Below are 21,726 nucleotides of genomic sequence, written 5' to 3'. Positions count from 1 at the left end.
CGAACCCCACTTGTAAACCCGAATCCCTCAACAAGACTTAAGCAGAATACAAAGCTTTAAATCTGAAAAACTAGGGTTCTATGGCTAACTCAAAACCAAGATTTCTTCACGGTAAAATCCAAAAGCCATGTATGAAATTCCTCCTGAAACTGTGGCACGGTAGAAAACACAAGCAACTTCACAGCATACTAGATAAGGAAGAAAACCATATATGAAACCTTAACTCACGGCAGCAACAAAATCTTAAACATGTTACAACATACATGCAAAGAAGGAAAACCAAGCCCGAAACTTCAATTCATAGCATACCCAAAAACAGAGGAAACACCAAATTAAATTTGAAAATAAGAAGAGGAACATGGAATAAACCTCGGAGCTATCCTACTGCAGGTGAGTAAGCGACTTACCTCTTGTTCTTTGACTCACAACCGGAATAACTTCTAGGGTTTCGGCGAGCTCGAGGTCCCAGCTCTTCCTTGCACTCACGAGCTCTCCTTGACGAGAGGGACTCGGGTCCGAGAAGAGCTCGCGGAAATCCTCTTTGGCCGGCCGCCGGAGAAGCCCCAACTCCCTGCTGCGTCTTCGCTCGAGAAGAGGAGTGTCGACGCGCCGCGCGTGAGAGAAAGGGGAGGAAGTTAGGTCACGGGTAATCAATCAAGCCCTAAGTTCTCCTCTTTTATAACTTCAATATTCGGTTAACTTCTTTAAATAAATTTGCTATCAATTCTAAACAGAACCGACGGCCTGAATACTTGGTCAGCAACGGTTTGGCGCGAGTTAAAGGTCGCGTGTTCGAACTCTGCTCGGCTCCCTTTTATTTTGGTATTTCTGTTCCCAAAAAAAATTGCTTATATAGATTTTATTCCATACTTTATTAACAAAACTCTCGTAGACCAGCTGGTTGGCTGAGTCCGGTTAACATTTGGTTCGGGTCCGAGGTCTTGGGTTCAAAACCCAGCTTTAACACTTTTATTTCTTCTCTTTTTTTTTAAACTTCTTCCTCTTGGTAAAAATACCAAACGAACTCCAAAAATTGCATAAAAATACTCTATAAATTCCTAAAAATCTCTAGAATATTTTAAAGGTATTTCTAAATATTTTTAAGAACTTTTAGAATTCCTAATGAGGAAAATTGGGTCGTTACAATCCCTCATACCTTATAAAAAGTTCGTCCTCGAACTTAGACTAATTCTGGATATTTCTGTCTTATACTATACTTTACTAGTGGTACTTCTTTATTTCTTAATCTCTTAACTTCTCGATCCTCTATTATTCATCTCGCATCGTATCCATTAATGGTCTTTGGAAAACTTGATATCTTCCCTATCCTTTCTAAACATATTTATGTATATGAATATAAGAGAAACAAAACTAAAATTGTCTCTAATCTTCCTAAGCATATGTATCAAAACATAGAAAATTAAAACATGAATTGTCTTCTTTCCTAAGCACATATAAGCAGGTACTCTATACTGTAAATAATAAAGAAAGCATAAAAGAAAATTAAATACTTTCTTACTTGAAGACAACAAGGATGGTGCTGATGTGTGATGCTGGAGAATGGGAACTGCTCTGATACCAACTGTAACGACCACCCTTCTTACTACTACTACTCTCTAAGGATGACCGTTACTTAACTACTAACTCTACTTAATCGGTATGATTAAAAATCACATGGAAACCCTACCGAAAAATTTCGGCAGAATCTCCCTGTACCGGTGACCTTAAACTGACATACATAACATAATATACACAGCCACAGGCGGCTGGAACACATATCAAACACACAAAAGGAATAACATCACCACGCAGTTTAATGAAATCAAATCATGCAAGTAATGAATAGCGGAAACAAAATAAAACATACAATTAACTAACAGCGGAAGACTAAATGACTCATCTAATACATTCTTAATAAATGGCAATCTTAATAAATTCTTAAACTAAGTCCCAAGGCTTCCATAGTCCTGGCATCACACACCATCCGCGCCACCTTGTCGCCTTCCTTTCTATATCTTTTCCTTTCCTGTATCTGCAGTAAGAGGAAGTGTAGTCTATAAGCAAAATTTGCTTAGTAAGCGCTATCTAACTCACAAAATCACGAATGTGCATGTATACGAAAAGAACTGGAAACTATATGCTCTAAAAAGAAATAAAGCATAAACATAACTGCTCATGTCAAACTAATAGCAAGGAAAAGCTAAGGAATCTACTCATGTAATTCAAATGGCTAATCATGCTACTCATCTAATAGGTAAACATGAAATCTACTCATCTACTAGATAAACATGGTAGAATAAAGAACTAAACTTACTAATTTTTAGAACTATATGAAACTTATTTCATTGTTCTAAACTTATTCTTTAATACTTTATGTTTATGTAAAACTCGTTTTACTTGCTCAAAAACTTATACTTATAATACTTCAAAATAATAATCAACTTCTCTTGGGCCCGGCAACTGTACTTTTACTTTTGTAACGACCCGACCCATTTGGCGGCCCATTTGGCGACCCTATGGTCGTCGACCGTCGGCCGAGCCGTTACTACTAGGTTATCTAAACCTAGGGACGACTATGGGAGCCCAGCCCAAGGACAGAGAGTCCAGTACAGTGTCACTGATAAAAGTAAAATACTTGTTATCTCTTAATACTTCTATATAATGCCTCGGCATTTTCTTTAGCACCTTGTGTGCCAAAATCCCTAAAGTTTTGACTTTGGGATTTACTTAAGGCCTTGGCCTTTTTCTTTCTTTTCTTAATCTTTCGTATACTTTTCTTATAAAAGAATGCTTCTTACAAAATTGAAATGTTTAAACAAATTCTAATACTACAATGCTTAAACAAAATCTGCATACAAGTTTAAACAGAAATCTGCATATTAAGCTTAACTAAAATCTGCATATTAAGCTTATCTAAAATCTGCATACTAAGCTTAACAAAATCTGCATACTAATACTTTATAAAATTTACATTGATCAACATGTAAATCTCTTTTCTCATTTTCTAAACTAAGCTTCTATTCTGAACTTATTACTTGCATATCTAAACCTCTAGCTCAGATTTAACATAAGAAAATTATCTAAACCTCAAGCTCAGATTTTACATAAGCAAATTATCTAACCTCATGTTCAGATTAAACATAAGCAAATTATCTAAATCTCATGCTCAGATTTAACATAAGAAAATTATCTAAACTTCATGTTCAAATTAAACATAAATAAATTATCTAAACCTCAAATCTATATACTTGAATGAAAGTAACACATCTAATTGGATCTTCCACATAACAAGACAATCTCATTGAATTCCTTGATCATCAAGTAAACTTACACTTCAAAACTGTGCAATAACAAAAGAGATGAACCAAACAGATTTGATCCTAAACCTTTAGAAAACTTTAGCTATTTAGTGATACGGAGATACCAAGGATTTAACTCTACCATAATCTGTCCGAACTCTTATTGCATCAAGAGAAAGCAAATTCAATCAAAATTTATGCCACTCCAGAAAGATCAACTCAACTTCTGTGCTTAACCCGTGTCCCATAACAATTCAGGAACACAAAACCAACCGGAACCCCAAGAAAGCAAATCAACCTTAAGATTCAAAGCTCCACTAAACTCAAAACACCATTCAATCCTCCGAATAACTTCTCGATCAGGCATTTGACCAAACAGGTATCATGCAGAAATCTCCCAGCCTCAACAACATGAAAGAAATCAAATTCAAATTCATTCTTAGCCATGTGAAAGCCATGAAAATCACGAACCGAACCCCACTTGTAAACCCGAATCCCTCAACAAGACTTAAGCAGAATACAAAGCTTTAAATCTGAAAAACTAGGGTTCTATGGCTAACTCAAAACCAAGATTTCTTCACGGTAAAATCCAAAAGCCATGTATGAAATTCCTCCTGAAACTGTGGCACGGCAGAAAACACAAGCAACTTCACAGCATACTAGATAAGGAAGAAAACCATATATGAAACCTTAACTCACGGCAGCAACAAAATCTTAAACATGTTACAACATACATGCAAAGAAGGAAAACCAAGCCCGAAACTTCAATTCATAGCATACCCAAAAACAGAGGAAACACCAAATTAAATTTGAAAATAAGAAGAGGAACATGGAATAAACCTCGGAGCTATCCTACTGCAGGTGAGTAAGCGACTTACCTCTTGTTCTTTGACTCACAACCGGAATAACTTCTAGGGTTTCGGCGAGCTCGAGGTCCCAGCTCTTCCTTGCACTCACGAGCTCTCCTTGACGAGAGGGACTCGGGTCCGAGAAGAGCTCGCGGAAATCCTCTTTGGTCGGCCGCCGGAGAAGCCCCAACTCCCTGCTGCGTCTTCGCCCGAGAAGAGGAGTGTCGACGCGCCGCGCGTGAGAGAAAGGGGAGGAAGTTAGGTCACGGGTAATCAATCAAGCCCTAAGTTCTCCTCTTTTATAACTTCAATATTCGGTTAACTTCTTTAAATAAATTTGCTATCAATTCTAAACAGAACCGTCGGCCTGAATACTTGGTCAGCAACGGTTTGGCGCGAGTTAAAGGTCGCGTGTTCGAACTCTGCTCAACTCCCTTTTATTTTGGTATTTCTGTTCCCAAAAAAAATTGCTTATATAGATTTTATTCCATACTTTATTAACAAAACTCTCGTAGACCAGCTGGTTGGCTGAGTCCGGTTAACATCTGGTTCGGGTCCGAGGTCTTGGGTTCAAAACCCAGCTTTAACACTTTTATTTCTTCTCTTTTTTTTTAAACTTCTTCCTCTTGGTAAAAATACCAAACGAACTCTAAAAATTGCATAAAAATACTCTATAAATTCCTAAAAATCTCTAGAATATTTTAAAGGTATTTCTAAATATTTTTAAGAACTTTTAGAATTCCTAATGAGGAAAATTGGGTCGTTACACCAATGATTCCACTTTTCGACCTAGCGGGGTGACCGATCGGCTGGGACTCCGCCGATCATTCAACCTCTACTGTTCTTTCTTGTGGTGGTTGTATATAGTTGCTTGTTATCGCCCGACCGAACTAACGTTCCGGTCGTCCCAATGATCCTCTGCTCCGTGACGAGCGCCTTAAAATCTTGGATGTACGGACGTTCTACTTGGACCGGCACTTTACCGATCCGAAGCATTACGCCTGATCGGCCATGAAGTAGAGCTCCGATCGACTCCTTTTTGGTGAGCCCATTGGTCCTCTGACATTGATCTCCTTGACTATGACCTCCACGTTGATTACTATCTCTATCCTTTGACCCACACTTATTGGACCCTTTTTTATTACCACATTAGTTGAAATTCAAATCCTTACTCTATAATAATAATTTTATCCCATACTAACTAACTCAACCCTATACAAGAATAAAAAAATTACGCAAAATCTTACTATAATAAGAATGATAAAGACATTATATATGTTAAGATAAAAATATTCCTCATAAATTATTTATCTATATTGGGAATCGGCAATAATGAACCATTGGGAATCGGCAATAATGAACCATTTCAAATGGATGGTATCATATTTTCAAACAACTAGATACTATGATAGTCAAAATAAAAAATTGCATTAATTTTTAATATATACATGTTAGAATGGTAAAAATATGATAAAAAGTGGGAATGATAATAAATTAACAAATATAAATCAATGGTTATCGTTAATTAATATTAGTTAAATGCACATGATTAATTTTATATATATATATATATATATATATATATATATATATATATATATATATATATATATATATATAAATAAATAAAATACGCGACGCGCACAGTCCATAACTGTGCGCATCGCGCAGGAGATGCTTTGTTTCTTTTTTTTTTAATTTTCTTTAATAAATTAAAAAAATCAATTAAAAAAATTAACATTTCCTTATATAAATTTCTAATATATTAATATATCCCCTCAACATATTACAATACTCAATAAATACTTAAATTAATTTTATTTTAAATTTTTTTTAAAATCAAACATTATAACCTAATTGGGAAGTCTGAACCCCAGAGATAAAATCTAAAAAAAAATAACTTTGATACTATAACCCAAAGTCTGAACCCTAGAGGTAAAATCTAAAAAAAATAACTTTGATATTATAACCCAAAGTCTGAATCCTAAAGGTAAAATCTAAAAAAAAAATAACTTTGATACTATGACCCAAAGCCTGAACCCTAAATAGCTTTGATATTATAACCCAAAGTCTAAATCGTAGAGGTAAAATTTTAAAAAAATAGCTTTGATATTATAAACAAAAGTCTAATCCTAAAAATAAAATTTTTAAAAAATACTTTAATTATTTGTTTTAATTCAAAAATTAAAAATAAACTAAAACCTTATATCTAATTATTTGTTTTAAATCAAATTTTTTTTAAAAAAAACTAAAACTAAAACCTGATATGCTGCACACACAGTCACACATCATACGGGCGCGCAGGATATGAGGATCGTGTGTGTGTGTATATATATATATATATATACACACGCGATAAAAATGTGTTAAACTCGTATAATAGTATAATGAAAGGCGGTACTCAAAAACTTTAATAATAAATTATTATAATGGATCCTACCTTAAAGAATAACATTTAATCAGATGAATAATTTTCAAAGGTGATTTAACCGTGATAACAAAAAATGGCGGCAATCTTTGAAATTTAGCGCGATGCGCAGTTGGATTAATCTGTTAAGAAAATGTAGGTTAATTAAAACTATATACATACATATATATATAGCTCAAAGAATGAACGACCGAAACTTGTTCCACAATCAGGCTTCAATCCCTCCATCGGCGGCGACATGGCGACCAGGTTGGCCAAGGGGAGCAGAGTGGAGGTGATGCGGCGAAACGCCGACGACAGCCGCACACCTCCGTATTCATGGCGCTGCGGCGATCTCCTCTCATTCAATTCCCAGCAGTTCATCGTTCGCCTGGACGACCCCGAGGTGCCGGTGCAGTGCGTGTCGAGGGACTGCATCCGTCCGTGCCCTCCTCCCTTCGTCGGCCGCTTCCGGTGGAAAGCCGGCGACCCGGCCGAATTGTTCGAGGACCACGCGTGGTGGCCGGCGAAGGTCGTCGACGTGGATGATCGCCGTAGGGTCGTCGACGTTTGGCGCTGGAACTCGGCGACGCAGATCCGAGTTCGCCCGTCCAAGCTCCGGCAGAGGAAACAATGGATTCACGCGAAGTGGTCTGTGATCGATAAGTCTGAGGTATTTATAAATTATGACATCGATAAAAAAATCGAATTAATTAATTTTATGCTTCTTTCTCTAACATCTGTAATGGCAGGCGGAAGCAAAGGTTCCTTCTCAGCCGTGCGAGGACAGAGAGTCCTGCAACATGTCCGGTCGGAAGAGGATGAGTCCGTCGGAGGGAGAGGTGGATAGCCGTCCCTGCCGGCGCCAAGTTGTTTTCTGGACGTCTTCGGTGGATTATTCCAGTGATTCGGCATCGTCGTCTTCGGTTAACAGTCCGGAAAATTAATTGCTAATTAGTTGAGGCAAGATTACAATTCCGTAGGTTAATTTGGTTAACTGATGTTGTTTGTATTGTATTGTAGACTGTTGAACAATGTGTAAATGATTTGATTATGTATATATTAGAAAAACAATTATATGTAAATTGTAGTGCATTTATGGACTCTGTATTCTTCAGTTGGACTACTTCTCAGCCGTTTTTTGTAAATAAAGTGAAAATGATGGTGTTATATATATATTGTGTTAGGTTTGTGAGTCTGCGGCTTAATTATATTCTTCTGGTTAATTTCCTCTCGTTGTTTGCCATCTCTTTTTTCTCTTGTTATATATTGTGGAAGGCAGGGGATGAGGAGAGCAAGACCCGGCTAGATCTGTCGGCTAGGTCTAGGGACGAGGAGATCTTAAAAAATTCGTCTTTGATGTATGATTATTTTATACTTTTATTAAATTTATTTTAAATTTATTAATCTTATTTAATTCTCATGTTAATCTTATTTTATCTTTTTATTTAATAATAAATTTATTAAATATAATTTATTTAATAATAAAATTATATATATATATATATATTGAAAATTATCATCAAACATATAAAATTGATATATCATCATACTAAAATATAATAATATTAATATTAAATAAAAAATAAATAATTGGTTCTCGATTTTTTCGAAGTTAATAATAATAATAATAAAGGACAGGTAAATATTTTAATACCAAAATAACTAACTAATAATATGTTTTCAATTCTTTTATAGTGATAGATAGATAATTTAAATAAGTTGATAGTTTTTTAAATTTTTTATTTTTCACATTTATATAGTTTTAAATATTTTAAAATACAATTAAAAAAATTAAACCAATATGGAAATATCAGTAATCGGCAATTATGAATCGAAATCATTTTTTAAAATTAAAATTAAAAGTCATAATTTTTTAAACCATCAAACTATTCCGAATTATTATCCGATTTAAATATCCGACAAAGATAAGGAACTAAAATTACACCAGTTCATAGAGAACTAGATAAACATTACCTTTCAAATTGATTAAACATACAGTTTTTTTTTTCTAATTATATTTCTTCTGCGATTATTTGAAATACTGCTGCAATATACGTTAGTTAAAGATGGAATCTGTTATCTAAGCGGTCTTTTATGAAGAGAGCAAGACCCGACTAGATCTGTCGTCGGGTAGGTCTAGGGATGAGGAGAATAAGATCTGGATAGATCTGTCGTTATCCGTTGATCCGATTCAACGAGTCTGATCTTAATAAGTCCCGTCTTATATTTTTATTAAAGTCAATTTATTTTAAATTAATTAAATTTATTAATCTTATTTAATTCTCACATGTTAATCTTATTTTATCTTTTTATTTAATAATAAATTTATCAAATATAATATTGATCCTGTCCGAACCATTATCAATGGATACTGGGGATGTGGCGCTCCCTGCTGTATCCTCGAGTGCTCCGGCGAACCTGCAACAAAACCGAGCCGGGGGGGTGTCCTGGCGACGACCCTCCGACGCTCAAGTTAGGCGAAGGAATAAGAAAGTGGCTTTGAAAATGTAGACTCGTGTACCTCCGGTTGAAGAAATGGAGGCCTTATATAGACCTCTCGAAGGAGCCTGGGCACACCAATCGAAGCGATTATCTGCTTTCGACCATGCCTAGGTGTGGACCTGTCAGAAGGGCATCCATAAGACCATACTGCTACTGTATCAACCTGTCCGTGATGTGATGGTAGGGCCTTTAATAGTGCCATCTTGCGTACAGTCTAATCATCATGCCTTTGCTGACATATCATATCCCGAGCCAATCAAATAGGCCGTTCGGCTAACCACTGTTCCCTCGCCACGATTCCGGCCGAGCGGACACCTCCGCTCAGCCATTCGGCTCCTCACGATTCCGGCCGAGCGGACACCTCCGCTCGGCCATTCAGCTCCGGTTCTTCTGCTTTGGCGTCGGAACCCAGACCTTTGGCTGGGTAATCTCTGGTTCCGCTCGGACGGGACCCCATCTGTGGGTCCCCCATTCTTACCGCCGGATTACTTGCCTCCCCTTCAAGTCTAGTCGAAGGAGGCAGTGAGTCCGACTGACTGGACTGTGTGTCCGAGCGGGCGGTCGTCGCCTTATCGCTGCTGCTGATATCCCTTGAGCCGTTCGGCCCTCATGCCAAATTTATCCACTCGGCTCTTTGCTTTGTATGCCTTGGCGCCCAACGTGGATGCTTGCTTGTCTAAATCCTCTTGAAAATCGCGCAAGTCTTTTTCATTAAGCCGAAGCATGCGCGGTATGGGCGCATTAATTGCGCTTGGTGACAGAGCGTCACGTGGCTTGTCTCTAGTGGCGGTGATGCTCCGTACGATGGGACGTCCTTTGTTTTGAAATGAACGGCTAGATGATGACCTCGCCTATTGTGCCCTTCATCCGACGAACGAGGCTGAGCGGTCTCGTTTGTATAAAGCCCTTGTTCTGGCCTTCACGCCGCACTCTCTGTTTCATCGCGCGTCCTCTGCCGAAGCTGCCTGCTGCTAGCTTACTCCGGCGACTCCCCGTGCTTGTTTTCCGGTGGTTTTCGAGTTCCTGGGCTTCTTTCCTTTGATCTTCCCTTAGTAAGCTTCTTCTCTTCTCTCGTCCCCTTGTTTCCGAGTATTGCTGGGCTTTCTTCCCTTCTTTAATCATGGCGAGCACTTCTGCACCCGCTACCGAGGTTTACGGTCCGTGGTATATGAGTATGGAGAGTAGGTTAGATGAGGAGCACGCCCGACGCGTTGTTAGGACCTACGGGATCCCGCATGACCATGAAATAGTTATAGCCGGCCCGACCGACCGGCCCCATAACCCGCCGATCGGTACTATCTGTTTTTTTCTGGACCAATTCGAGGGCGGCCTTAGATTTCCTACTCATCCATTTATTTTGGAAGTTTGTAATTATTTCCGCATCCCGCTCGGCCAACTTATGCCGAATTCCTTTAGGCTACTGAGCGGGATTGTCGTTCTCTTTAGGCTGCACAGTATCCCACTTGACCCCAAAATATTCCACTACTTCTTCTACCCCAAACAATCCGAGTTGGGTACTTTTATTTTCCAAAGTAGAATAGGCTTCAAATTTTTTGAGAACATGCCGACCTCCAACAAGCACTGGAGGGAGTTCTTCTTCTATATAAGACTTCCCGAGCGGCCAGCATTCCGAACCAAATGGCAGACCGCTGTGCCGACCTAGCCGGAGCTCGGCAAATTCAGAAGCAATCCGACCTACCTTCATGCGGCAAATTGCTTGTCCGGTCAGCGGTACAAAATCGACCAGTTGCTTCTCAAGGGGGTGTTGTACATTTTTGGATTATCTCCCGTTCGGGCCAATCTCCCCTACCGCATGGGTAAGGACTCTTTACTCCCTTCGCCTTTTTTGTCTAACTGATTTTAATTTCTTCTACTGCAGCTGAAGTCATGTGGCGCTCCAAGGCTACCGATCATCTGAAATTGAAGACTGTGGAAATCGAGGCGGCTACCAAAAAAGAACTCGCCGAGCGGGGTCTTATCCCCAGCCGCCCGGCAGATGTAGGAGAGGGGGGGACGCAGTCCGCCCCTGAAACAGAAGCTACCCAACCTGCTTCAATGGAGGTTGAGGCGGATCCTGTTTCCTCTGCTCCAGCCGAGCTGGGAGTCCCCCAGGCCGGGGATTCACCACGGGAAGTTCAGCGGAAACGTCGAAGAGAGTCCAGCCTTCCGCCGACCTCAGAGGGCGAACCGCAGGCGCCGATCGAGATCGCTTCTCCAGATCGCACGCCTTCGCAGATCAGGACCCCCGTGGCCTCGCCCACCGCACAGCCCTCTGGTTCTCCTCCACGGACTCGTCGCCGCTTACGACGGTTGGGCGAAGCTTCAACCATAGGGGAGTCCTCGGGCCAGGCGACTGCGGCTGAGGAAGTGCCGGCCGGCCACCCGACCATCAAGACTACCCTTCGATTCCCATCGGAGGAATATTTATTATCTGCCGATCAGCCATCAAGCCCCGTTCATGAAATAACCTTGACGGGTCCGCTCGCCAAACTTTTCGAGGACGCCCAGATTCGGGTGGCCCTCATGACGCCCAAGCAGCTCAGCGATAACCACATGCAGCAGGCCACTCAGGTAGGTTCATTTTTCTTCCTGCGCCATGCTACTGTTTGGTTCTTGATTTTATTATTTCACTTACAGCATTGGGCAGAGCAAATCGCCACTAGCCATCGGCTGGCTGAGCTGGAGGATCTCATGGAAAAACTCCAAGTCTCGGGGGGTCCATCGGCCGAGCGGGAGAAACAAGCCCGCGAGGCCGAACAGAAGAAGGCCGCCGACCTAGCTACAGAGGTGGCTCGACTTGAAGGCTTGGTGAAGAAACGCGACGGAGACGTGAAGCGCGCCACTAGCCGGAAGAAGCGGGCGATCGCTGATCTGGACAAGATGAAAGTCGAAGTCCGAGCCCTAGATCAGCAATCTAAGGAGCTGGAAGCCCAATTAACTGCCGAACGGGATGGGCGCTCAGCTGAACGCACTAAAGCGGAGGTTGACCAGAAAGTTCTCCAAGATTCACTAATTGCCTCCCGGGCGGCGCTCAGAAAGTACAAGGAAGAGGAACCGAGTCGTCTGGCTGCTGCACGTCAAGATTACCTCTGCTCGGAGAGATTCGGCACGAAATTTGGCGGCAGCGTCTCTTCAACCTTTGCCGAGGCCGTTAAGGTTACTATGGCCTACTTGAAGAAGGGTGGCCACCTTCCTGCGGGAATGCACATTCCCGCCTCCGATCTGGCGGCCATGATAGACGACATTCCGGATGGTTTCTTCAACTTCGAAGACCCCGAGTGAAGAGTGTTCCTCGTCTCTATCTTGTTTTTGCATTTCTTACGCCCAGCGCAACCTTTTGTACTTGCCGTTCGGCATGCTTTCCCTTTAATGCAATTATGTCTCTGCTTGCGTCTTCTTGATCATTATCCATAATATTCTTCTGTTTGCTTAACGTTTATGCTTAGAGTCAGTCATTCTCTAAGTGTTCTTCGTCACGCGGCCGATCAGCTTAACCCATTAAACAAAGTCCGAGCGGGAAGGCCTACTCGCTCTGTACGTATCTAACCTGTGTGAAGTCAACAAACGCCAAGTATCGAAGGACCAACGCCCGAACGGGCCTAAATGTTTTAATACTTAATTCTCTGATATTCGTTCATCCGCCCGGGGTATTTATAGTCGGTCGGCGCGGCTCTCGATCTTTAACGACGGAGCTCGTCGGCGCGGATATTTATAGCTGGTCGGCGCGGATATTTATAGCCGGTCGGCGCGGCTCTCGATCTTTAACGACGGAGCTCGTCGGCGCGGATATTTATAGCCGGTCGACGCGGCTCTCGATCTTTAACGACGGAGCTCGTCGGCGCGGATATTTATAGCCGGTCGGCGCGGCTCTCGATCTTTAACGACGGAGCTCGTCGGCGCGGATATTTATAGCCGGTCGGCGCGGTTCTCGATCTTTAACGACGGAGCTCGTCGGCGCGGATATTTATAGCCGGTCGGCGCGGCTCTCGATCTTTAACGACGGAGCTCGTCGGCGCGGATATTTATAGCCGGTCGGCGTGGCTCTCGATCTTTAACGACGGAGCTCGTCGGCGCGGATATTTATAGCCGGTCGGCGCGGCTCTCGATCTTTAACGACGGAGCTCGTCGGGCTTTTAAGCCTAATTTGGACAACGTTTACCTGGCCGAACGGCACAGGGTCTTCGGAATTGAGCCTTTGGCTCGTACAATATACCTCCGGCTGAGCAGCTCGGGGCCTTCGGATAACCAACCGTTCGGCTATGAACACAGAATGCCTTGGGAATAATTTGTTTCCTGCGATAAAAGGAGTACAGCTATTTTGAATTTACACAAAATAGAGCAAAAGCACACCTCTCACCCAGCTCTATATGGCTGAAGGTGATTTGCACTCCATGGCCGATCCAGCATCCGACCTTCCGCATCCTTGAGGTAATAAGCGCCCGAACGGAGCTTCTCGACCACTTCAAAGGGTCCTGCCCAGGGAGCTTCCAACTTGCCGACATCTCCGACCGGCTTGACTTTCTTCCAAACTAGGTCGCCTACTTTAAAGGCTCTGGGGATCACGCGCCGGTTGTAGTTCTGTTTCATACGTTGCCGATACGCCATCAGCCGGACGGACGCTTTAGCTTTTTCCTCTTCAACCAAGTCTAGCTCCATGCTCCTCCGTTCGGCGTTATCTTCATCATAATTTTGTACCCGAACGGACTCTACCCCTATTTCAATCGGGATGACTGCTTCGCCTCCATATACCAAGTGAAATGGAGTGATGCCCGTTCCCTCCTTTGGTGTCGTGCGGAGAGCCCATAGGACGCTCGGCAGTTCGTCTACCCAACTGCCTCCTTCATGGTCGAGCCGAGCCCGTAAAATTCTGAGAATCTCCCGGTTCGTTACCTCGGCTTGACCGTTGCTCTGGGGGTATGCCACCGATGTGAAGTGCTGCTCGATGCCATAACTTTCGCACCACTTCCCGAGCAGCTTCCCAATGAATTGACGTCCGTTGTCGGAGACGAGTCATCTTGGGATGCCAAAGTGGCAGATGATATTTTGCCATATGAACTTTTTAACCATCTGCTCAGATATTTTTGCAAGTGGCTCAGCTTCTACCCATTTTGAGAAGTAGTCGACCGCCACCAATAAGAACTTCCGCTGCCCGGTAACCATGGGGAAGGGTCCCACGATGTCCATCCCCCATTGGTCGAACGGGCAGGCCACAGTTGATGCTTTCATCTTATCTGCCGGTCGGTGAGACATGCTGTGATACTTCTGACAGGATAGACAATTTGCAACGGTCCGGGCAGCATCCTTTTGAAGTGTTGGCCAAAAATATCCGGCTAGCAAAATCTTCCTGGTTAACGACCGTCCGCATGGATGTCCACCGCACGATCCTTGGTGCACTTCTCGAAGGATGTACTCGGTATCTTCCCAGCTGACGCACTTTAGGAGCGGACGGGAGAAGGCCTTCTTGTAGAGTTGATCTCCTACGAGGGTGAAACGACTAGCCCTTCTCCGAGCTCCTTCCCGGTCGGAGGGGGTAGCTCCCGAGTACAAAAACTCCACAATAGGTATCCTCCAGTCGCTCGGGTATGTGATGCCCTCCATCCGATCGACATGTGCTACTAAAGATACTTGCTCGATCGGCTTCTGAGAGCCGACCGGGTATAACGCGCTTGCCAGCTTGGCCAATTTATCCGCACTTGATTCTCCGCCCGGGGGATCTTCTGAATAATCACCTCCCTAAAGTTGAGCTTAAGTTTTTCAATAGCCTCCACGTAGAGCTTAAGCCTTGTACTATTTATCTCGAAAATCCCCGAGATTTGCTGCGCAGCCAACTGGGAATCTGAATAGAGGATGACCCGGACGGCTCCAACGTGCCGAGCGGCCTGCAATCCAGCAATAAGGGCTTCATATTCTGCTTCGTTGTTGGTCGCTCGGTAATCTAGCCGGACGGAGAGCTGCATCCGCTCTCCTTGTGGGGACAGCAAAACTATGTCAATTCCGCTCCCGTGTCTAGTGGACGATCCATCCACGAGCACTTTCCACACAGCTTCGGGTTCCGGGTCCTGCACCTCCGTCACAAAATCGGCTAAGGCTTGTGCCTTGATAGCCGAGCGGGGTTGATATTGGATATCAAATTCGCTTAGCTCGGTTGTCCATTTGATGAGCCGTCCGGAAGCTTCTGGATTTAAAAGTACTCGTTCCAACGGGCTATTGGTCTTGACGACAATCGTGTGCGCCAGGAAATAAGGACGAAGTCTCCGAGCGGCCAGGATCAGAGCAAAGGCCAACTTCTCGAGTCCGGTGTAACGGGTTTCAACATCTTTCAAGATATGACTAAGGAAATATACAGGTTGCTCCTCACCTCCCGACCGGACTAACGCTGATCCCACTGCCTGCTCGGTTGAAGATAAATAAATGTGCAACGGTTCGCCAACAGCTGGCTTGGCCAGCACAGGTAGGGAGTTTAAGTACGTCTTCACTTTGCAGCTTTGCGGAGGACTTTGAAGAACGGAAGGCTCCGGTCGAGTCTTGGAGATGAAGCGTGATAGCGCTGTAATCCGACCGGTCAGCCTCTGTACTTCCCTCATGTTTCTGGGTGGTGGCATGTCCTGAAGAGCCTTCACCTTGCTAGGATTAGCTTCAATACCCCATTCGGTCACAATATAGCCCAAGAAACGTCCTCCTTTGGCGCCGAACAAACACTTATGAGGATTTAGCTTGACCCCATATTTTCTGAGTGTACGGAAGGTTTCTTCCATATCTTTGCATAAAGTGGCCGCTCGGAAGGATTTGATGAGGATGTCATCTACATAGACCTCCAGGTTGTGTCCGATTTGCTCGCGGAAGACCCTATTCATCAATCTTTGATATGTTGCTCCGGCATTCTTCAGTCCGAACGGCATCACCGTATAGCAATACGTCCCGTCCGGTGTAACGAAGCTAACTTTTTCCTGATCCTCCGGGGCGAGCGGCACTTGATGATAGCCTTGGTAGGCGTCCAGCATACATATAAGCTCGCATCCGACTGTAGAATCTACGAGCTGGTCGATTCGGGGCAGAGGGTAGAAATCCTTCGGGCAAGCTTTGTTCAGATCTCTGAAGTCGATACACACCCTCCATTTGTTGCCCGGCTTGGAGACGAGCACCACATTTGCTAACCAGCTTAGGAATTGAACCTCCCGTATGTGGTCGGCCTCTAAGAGCCTTTCTACCTCCGCTCGAATAATAATATTCTGCTCGGCACTGAAATCTCTTCTCCTTTGTTTTACTGGCCGAGCGTCCGGCCGGACGTGAAGCTTATGTTGGGCTATGCTAGGAGAGACACCGGGCAGCTCATGCGTCGACCAAGCGAAGACGTCATGATTCATCTGGAGGCATTTGACCACTTCTTCTTTCTGTTCGTCCTCCAGGTCGGCGGCAATAAAGGTTGTAGCCTCCGATCGGCTCGGATGGATCTGAACCTCTTCCTTTTCATCATAAATTAAAGCAGGCGGTTTCTCGGTTATGGCGTGTACCTCTATCCTTGGAGCCTTTCGCGCGGAGCTGGATTCGGCTCGGACCATTTCCACATAGCATTTCCGAGCGGGTAACTGATCTCCCCGTACTTCACCGATTTTGTCCTCGACCGGGAATTTGATCTTCTGATAGAACGTCGACACAGCAGCTCGGAATTCGCTTAACGTCGGTCGCCCCAATATCACGTTGTAGGATGAAGGGGAGTCGACCACCACAAAGTTTGTTGTCCTCGTTCTCCGGAGCGGTTCTTCCCCTAAGGAGATAGCCAGTCTTACCTGTCCGACCGGAAGAACCTCATTGCCCGTAAACCCGTAGAGGGGGGTTGTCATGGGCAGCAGCTCGGCTTGATCAATTTGTAGTTGATTAAAAGCCTTTCTGAAGATGATGTTGACCGAGCTGCCAGTGTCAATGAAGATACGGTGGATGGTGTAGTTGGCTATCACCACTTTGATGATAAGGGCATCCTCATGCGGCACTTCAACTCCCTCAAGATTCTTGGGCCCGAAACTGATCTCGGGTCCGCTCGCCTTTTCTTGGCTGCAAGCCACCTCATGGATTCTGAGCTGCCGGGCGCTTGCCTTTCTCGCCCTGTGTGAATCTCCTCCGGTCGGCCCACCCGCAATAATATTGATTTCTCCCCGGGAGATGTTGTTTCTATTCTCCTCTTCCCAAGCGGACTGCCTAGGTCGCTTATTGGACCTTCGAGAGCGATCTTCATGCCTTGGAGGGTAACGCTGTTCGGGAGATCTTCTATATGTTCGCCGAACGGACTCTTGATGCCGCTGCCGGCGGCCGGGTGAAGGCGATCGACGAGGGCCACCCCGTCGTATGGGATGGGTGATTGAAGGCAGGCCCCGACAGTCGCGGGTGTTGTGGGAGTCAGTATTATGGAAAGAGCAAAACATTGGGGTCCATACCCTCTTTTTCTTCATCTTTGGCCGCTCGGCCGCTACCTCTTGGACCACCGGGGACTTCGCATGATGTGCCCGGGACGCCTCAACTCTTGGTCCTCTTGGTGGCTGATGGGCAGCGGGCTGCTTCCGTTCGGCAAGGGCCAGACGTTCGGCAAGAGTTACCTTCCGCCGGGCAGCCTCCGCCTCTTCCACATTTATATACTCATTCGCCCGGTGTAGCATGTGATCGTAGTCTCTGGGCGGTTTGCGAATGAGCGCACGGAAGAAGTCCCCTTCCGCGAGGCCTTGCGTGAAGGCATTTACCATTGTCTCCGAGGTGGCTGTGGGGGTGTCTATCGCTATCTGATTAAATCGCTGTATATACGCCCGGAGAGATTCTCTTGGTTCTTGTTTGATGGTGAACAGGCTGACGCTTGTCCTCTGATAACGTCGGCTGCTCGCAAAGTGATGAAGAAATGCCTTTCGGAACTCTTGGAAACTAGTGATAGAGCCGTCCGGCAGCCTCCGAAACCACCTATGTGTAGATTCCAATAGAGTGGTGAGAAATACCCGGCACTTCACGCCATCGGAGTACTGATGTAAGGTGGCGATGCTGTCGAACTTCCCCAAGTGGTCGTCGGGGTCGGTCGTCCCATTGTAAGCTCCGATCGGCGGTGGTGTATAGTATTTTGGTAATGGATCCCGATGTATGGCTTCAGAGAACTGTCGGTGAACCTGCTCGGGTGGTGCGTTCGCTCGGGGAGCTTTGCCCTTCCTATGATCCCGAACGGGAGGCTCATCGGATGAAGATCCTTGCTCCCCGTGAGCGGGCGCGATTTCTGGGGGAGTACGGAAGAGTGCCTGAGGGAACCCTCCTGTTGAAACATATTCCGGGCGGTCTGCTTGTGCTGCCCGGCCTGCTGAAGCCGAGGTTGTTTGCTGTTGCGCTCGCTCAGCCTGTGCTTTCTCCTTTTGCTGCGCCACTGTCTTGGCTGCCCTCGCCTCAACTATAGCGTCAAACTCTTCTTGTGAGAGTGCCACAGTATGTAGTCTTCCGGCCTCGTCCATTGCCTCTGCTCGGATGCAGGTGCGTTCCCACAGACGGCGCCAAATTGATCTTGTCCGAACCAGTATCAATGGACGTTGGGGATGTGGCGCTCCCTGCTGTATCCTCGAGTGCTCCGGCGAACCTGCAACAAAACCGAGCCGGGGGGGGGGGGGTGTCCCGGCGACGGCCCTCCGACGCTCAAGTTAGGCGAAGGAATAAGAAAGTGGCTTTGAAAATGTAGACTCGTGTACCTCCGGTTGAAGAAATGGAGGCCTTATATAGACCTCTCGAAGGAGTCTGGGCACACCAATCGAAGCGATTACCTGCTTTCGACCATGCCTAGGTGTGGACCTGTCAGAAGGGCATCCATAAGACCATACTGCTACTGTATCAACCTGTCTGTGATGTGATGGTGGGGCCTTTAATAGTGCCATCTTGCGTACAGTCTAATCATCATGCCTTTGCTGACATATCATATCCCGAGCCAATCGAATAGGCCGTTCGGCTAACCACTGTTCCCTCGCCACGATTCCGGTCGAGCGGACACCTCCGCTCGGCCATTCGGCTCCGCACGATTCCGGCCGAGCGGACACCTCCGCTCGGCCATTCAGCTCCGGTTCTTCTGCTTTGGCATCGGAAACCCAGACCTTTGGCTGGGTAATCTCTGGTTCCGCTCGGACGGGACCCCATCTGTGGGTCCCCCATTCTTACCGCCGGATCAAATATATTTAATAATTAAATTATATATATAATGAAAATTATCATCAAACATATAAAAGAGCTCACTTCGTCGTTTTCTTGGTGACTTGTCATCGGTGAAAGTTCAATGTAGGTTTCGATTTCTTATTCTAATGATGACGTTTCATCCTAGTTGCCTTTAGATTTTTGTGCTTCTTTTGGTTCAATCTTTTGTGTTGGATCGTAAAGATGTTAGAGGAGGGGGTTGAATAGTGATCGTTGAAAATTGTAATTAATAATAAGTTACTCAGCGGAAGTAAAAATAAGTAAAAGAAAAGGAGAAAGAAAAACTAAGCGCTAACACAAGTAGTTTTTACTTGGTTCGGAGCTTTCGATGGCTCCTACTCCAAGGCTCGCACTCGTCGAGTACTTTCGTTGATCACTCCATTAATAGTTCAAATGATTACAAAATTCAAGTACATAAGAAAATGTTACCATCGACAGAGAAAATAAATAGATATTGATCGTCGGTTGTCTGAGGAGCGTTATAACGTTGTAAGAGCTTTTCCATATTGAAAGTGTTGTTCTGAAGTTATTGGTAGAAGGCCTTTATATAGACTCATTCTGGGCGCCTGAAACCCCTCTGGTTGCCTAGACCGCTGCTGAGGTGGTGATCTCTCGTCGAAACTTGATCCATCAAGTTTATCCACTTCCTCGCGCTCGGACCCCCTCTGGGCGCCTGGATCGTTGATATGGATTTGGCCAGTCGTCGCGCTCCAACTCAGTTTTGGGATGAAACTTTTGGTTCGGGTGCCTAGGGCCCGCCTGGGCGCCTAACGTCCGCCCGGGCGCACGCCCGGGCGCCTAACGTCCGCCCGGGCGAGGCTGTTCCGGACGCCCGAACTTTCTTTTTTAGCAACATCTTCTGCTGTAAAAAGAGTTAGTCCAGATAATAAAAAATATATTTATCCTGCAAACTAAGGTTAGCATAATATACCAGGATAGTAGTAGTAATTAGATTCTATCTCCCTGAGATCAGGATCTAGTAAAGATCTCAACTTAGGTTTCTCAAATGGATCTAAGTTGGACTGACACCTATAGTTCCCTTAACGGGGAATGCGTCCTCATTAGATCTCTCTTCCAATTGCTTACCTCCACTTACCAATTACAGTCGCTTGACTTTGTCTTTGACCCACCAGGTCTTCCTGCCAATTGTCAAGTTCTACAGACCCAACTGGACTTCTTGCCAATTGTCAAGTTCCACAGACCCAACTGGACTTCGGCCAATTGTTAGGTCCCGCGGACTCAACTGGACTTCCTGCCAGATATCGGATCCTGCGGATCTATCTGGACTTTGCAACAACTATCGAGTCTCGCGGACCTAGCTAAATTTCAACCTAGTATCAGGTCCTTCAGACCCGTCAATTCCTACACACTTGGTAAAGTAATTAGATCACAAAATACTCTAACTTTAATCCCCTTATCGTTCATCAAAACATGAGTTAGATCATTAGTGCAAATTGCACCAACATTTTGTCCTTACCTTTGTCCTCCTTGTTCAGTTTTAGGCAGTCATCCTTGATGTGCCCTTCTTCATTGCAATGATAACATCTCATTTTCCTTTTTCTTTTTTTTTTCTTGGCATGCACTTGATTCAATTTATTAGATTTAAATAAATTCTTAAATTTTGTTATCATAAATATAGTTTCGTCATCGTTGAGGGAAGTGTCGGCGTCTGATTCTCCCCTTTTAGTTTTTAGGGCAATGTTGTTTGATTTTTTCTATGTCTTGAGTATCTATACAACGAGACTCGTGAAGTTCAAAAGTAGAGAATAAACTTTCAAGCGTACTTACCTCGAGGTCCTTAAAGATGTAGCAAACATCTATTAAGGTTGACCACACTAGAGTTCTCGGAAAGACATTAAGTGCATATCTTAAAGAGTCACGATTTGTTACTTTTTCTCTGAGGTTGTTGAGTTGGGTGATCAGATCTTTGATCTTAGCATGGAGTTGAGTTACCTTCTCTCCCTTGTTCATCCGAAGATTCGTCAGTTGACTTCGGAGGATATCTCATCTTGCTAATTTTACTTCCAAAGTGCCCTCATGAAATTTCAGAAATTTCTCCCAGAGCTCTTTTGCAGAGTTGTAGCTTTCGATATGGCTGACCTCATGGAGCGGAAGGGCGCTAAGAAGATGAAATTCTGCTTTGCCATTAACCACAAAGTCGGCTTGTTGCTTTTTCATACACATGTATTCTTTTTTGTCAGCTCCTTGTTGATCCTTAGGTGCTACAAAATTGTATTTTATAATTAACAAAATCTTGAAATCGGCCTTGAAGAATACTTCCATACACTTTTTCTACGTTGCGAAGTCTCACTCAAATTTTGGTTAGTAGATACTGGATCCGACCATCGTCTTTGTGCTTTAGTCGGTGGTTAGTCCTTCTGAGGTGATTTTGCTTTGATACCACTTGTAAGTCTCATGCGGCCGACAAGAGAGAGTGAATTGCCTTGAAAAAATAAGTATACCCTTCTCG

General features: G+C 44.4%; 1 protein-coding gene across 1 annotated transcript; it reads left to right on the top strand.

The window, feature by feature from the left end:
* The first annotated feature begins 6,813 nt into the window (after positions 1-6,813).
* Positions 6,814-7,501, top strand: LOC121972996. The gene is made up of 2 exons (XM_042524598.1): positions 6,814-7,227; positions 7,307-7,501. The coding sequence occupies exons 1-2, from the start codon at positions 6,814-6,816 to the stop codon at positions 7,499-7,501; spliced, it is 609 nt and encodes a 202-aa protein (XP_042380532.1).
* The last annotated feature ends 14,225 nt before the right edge of the window (positions 7,502-21,726 follow it).

The sequence above is a fragment of the Zingiber officinale genome, chromosome 4A (genome assembly GCF_018446385.1).
Source record: "Zingiber officinale cultivar Zhangliang chromosome 4A, Zo_v1.1, whole genome shotgun sequence".
In the NCBI taxonomy this organism is placed as follows: domain Eukaryota; kingdom Viridiplantae; phylum Streptophyta; class Magnoliopsida; order Zingiberales; family Zingiberaceae; genus Zingiber; species Zingiber officinale.
The sequence above is the reverse complement of the archived record's forward strand: the minus strand, read 5'-3'. Positions and strand labels throughout refer to the sequence as shown.

What these genes read in the sequence shown, in the direction of transcription:
- LOC121972996 (XM_042524598.1), top strand. Translation starts at nt 6,814, where the DNA reads ATGGCGACCAGGTTGGCCAAGGGGAGCAGAGTGGAGGTGATGCGGCGA. An exon ending in CTGTGATCGATAAGTCTGAG is followed by an intron (nt 7,228 to 7,306) that starts GTATTTATAAAT and finishes CTGTAATGGCAG; the next exon opens with GCGGAAGCAAAGGTTCCTTC.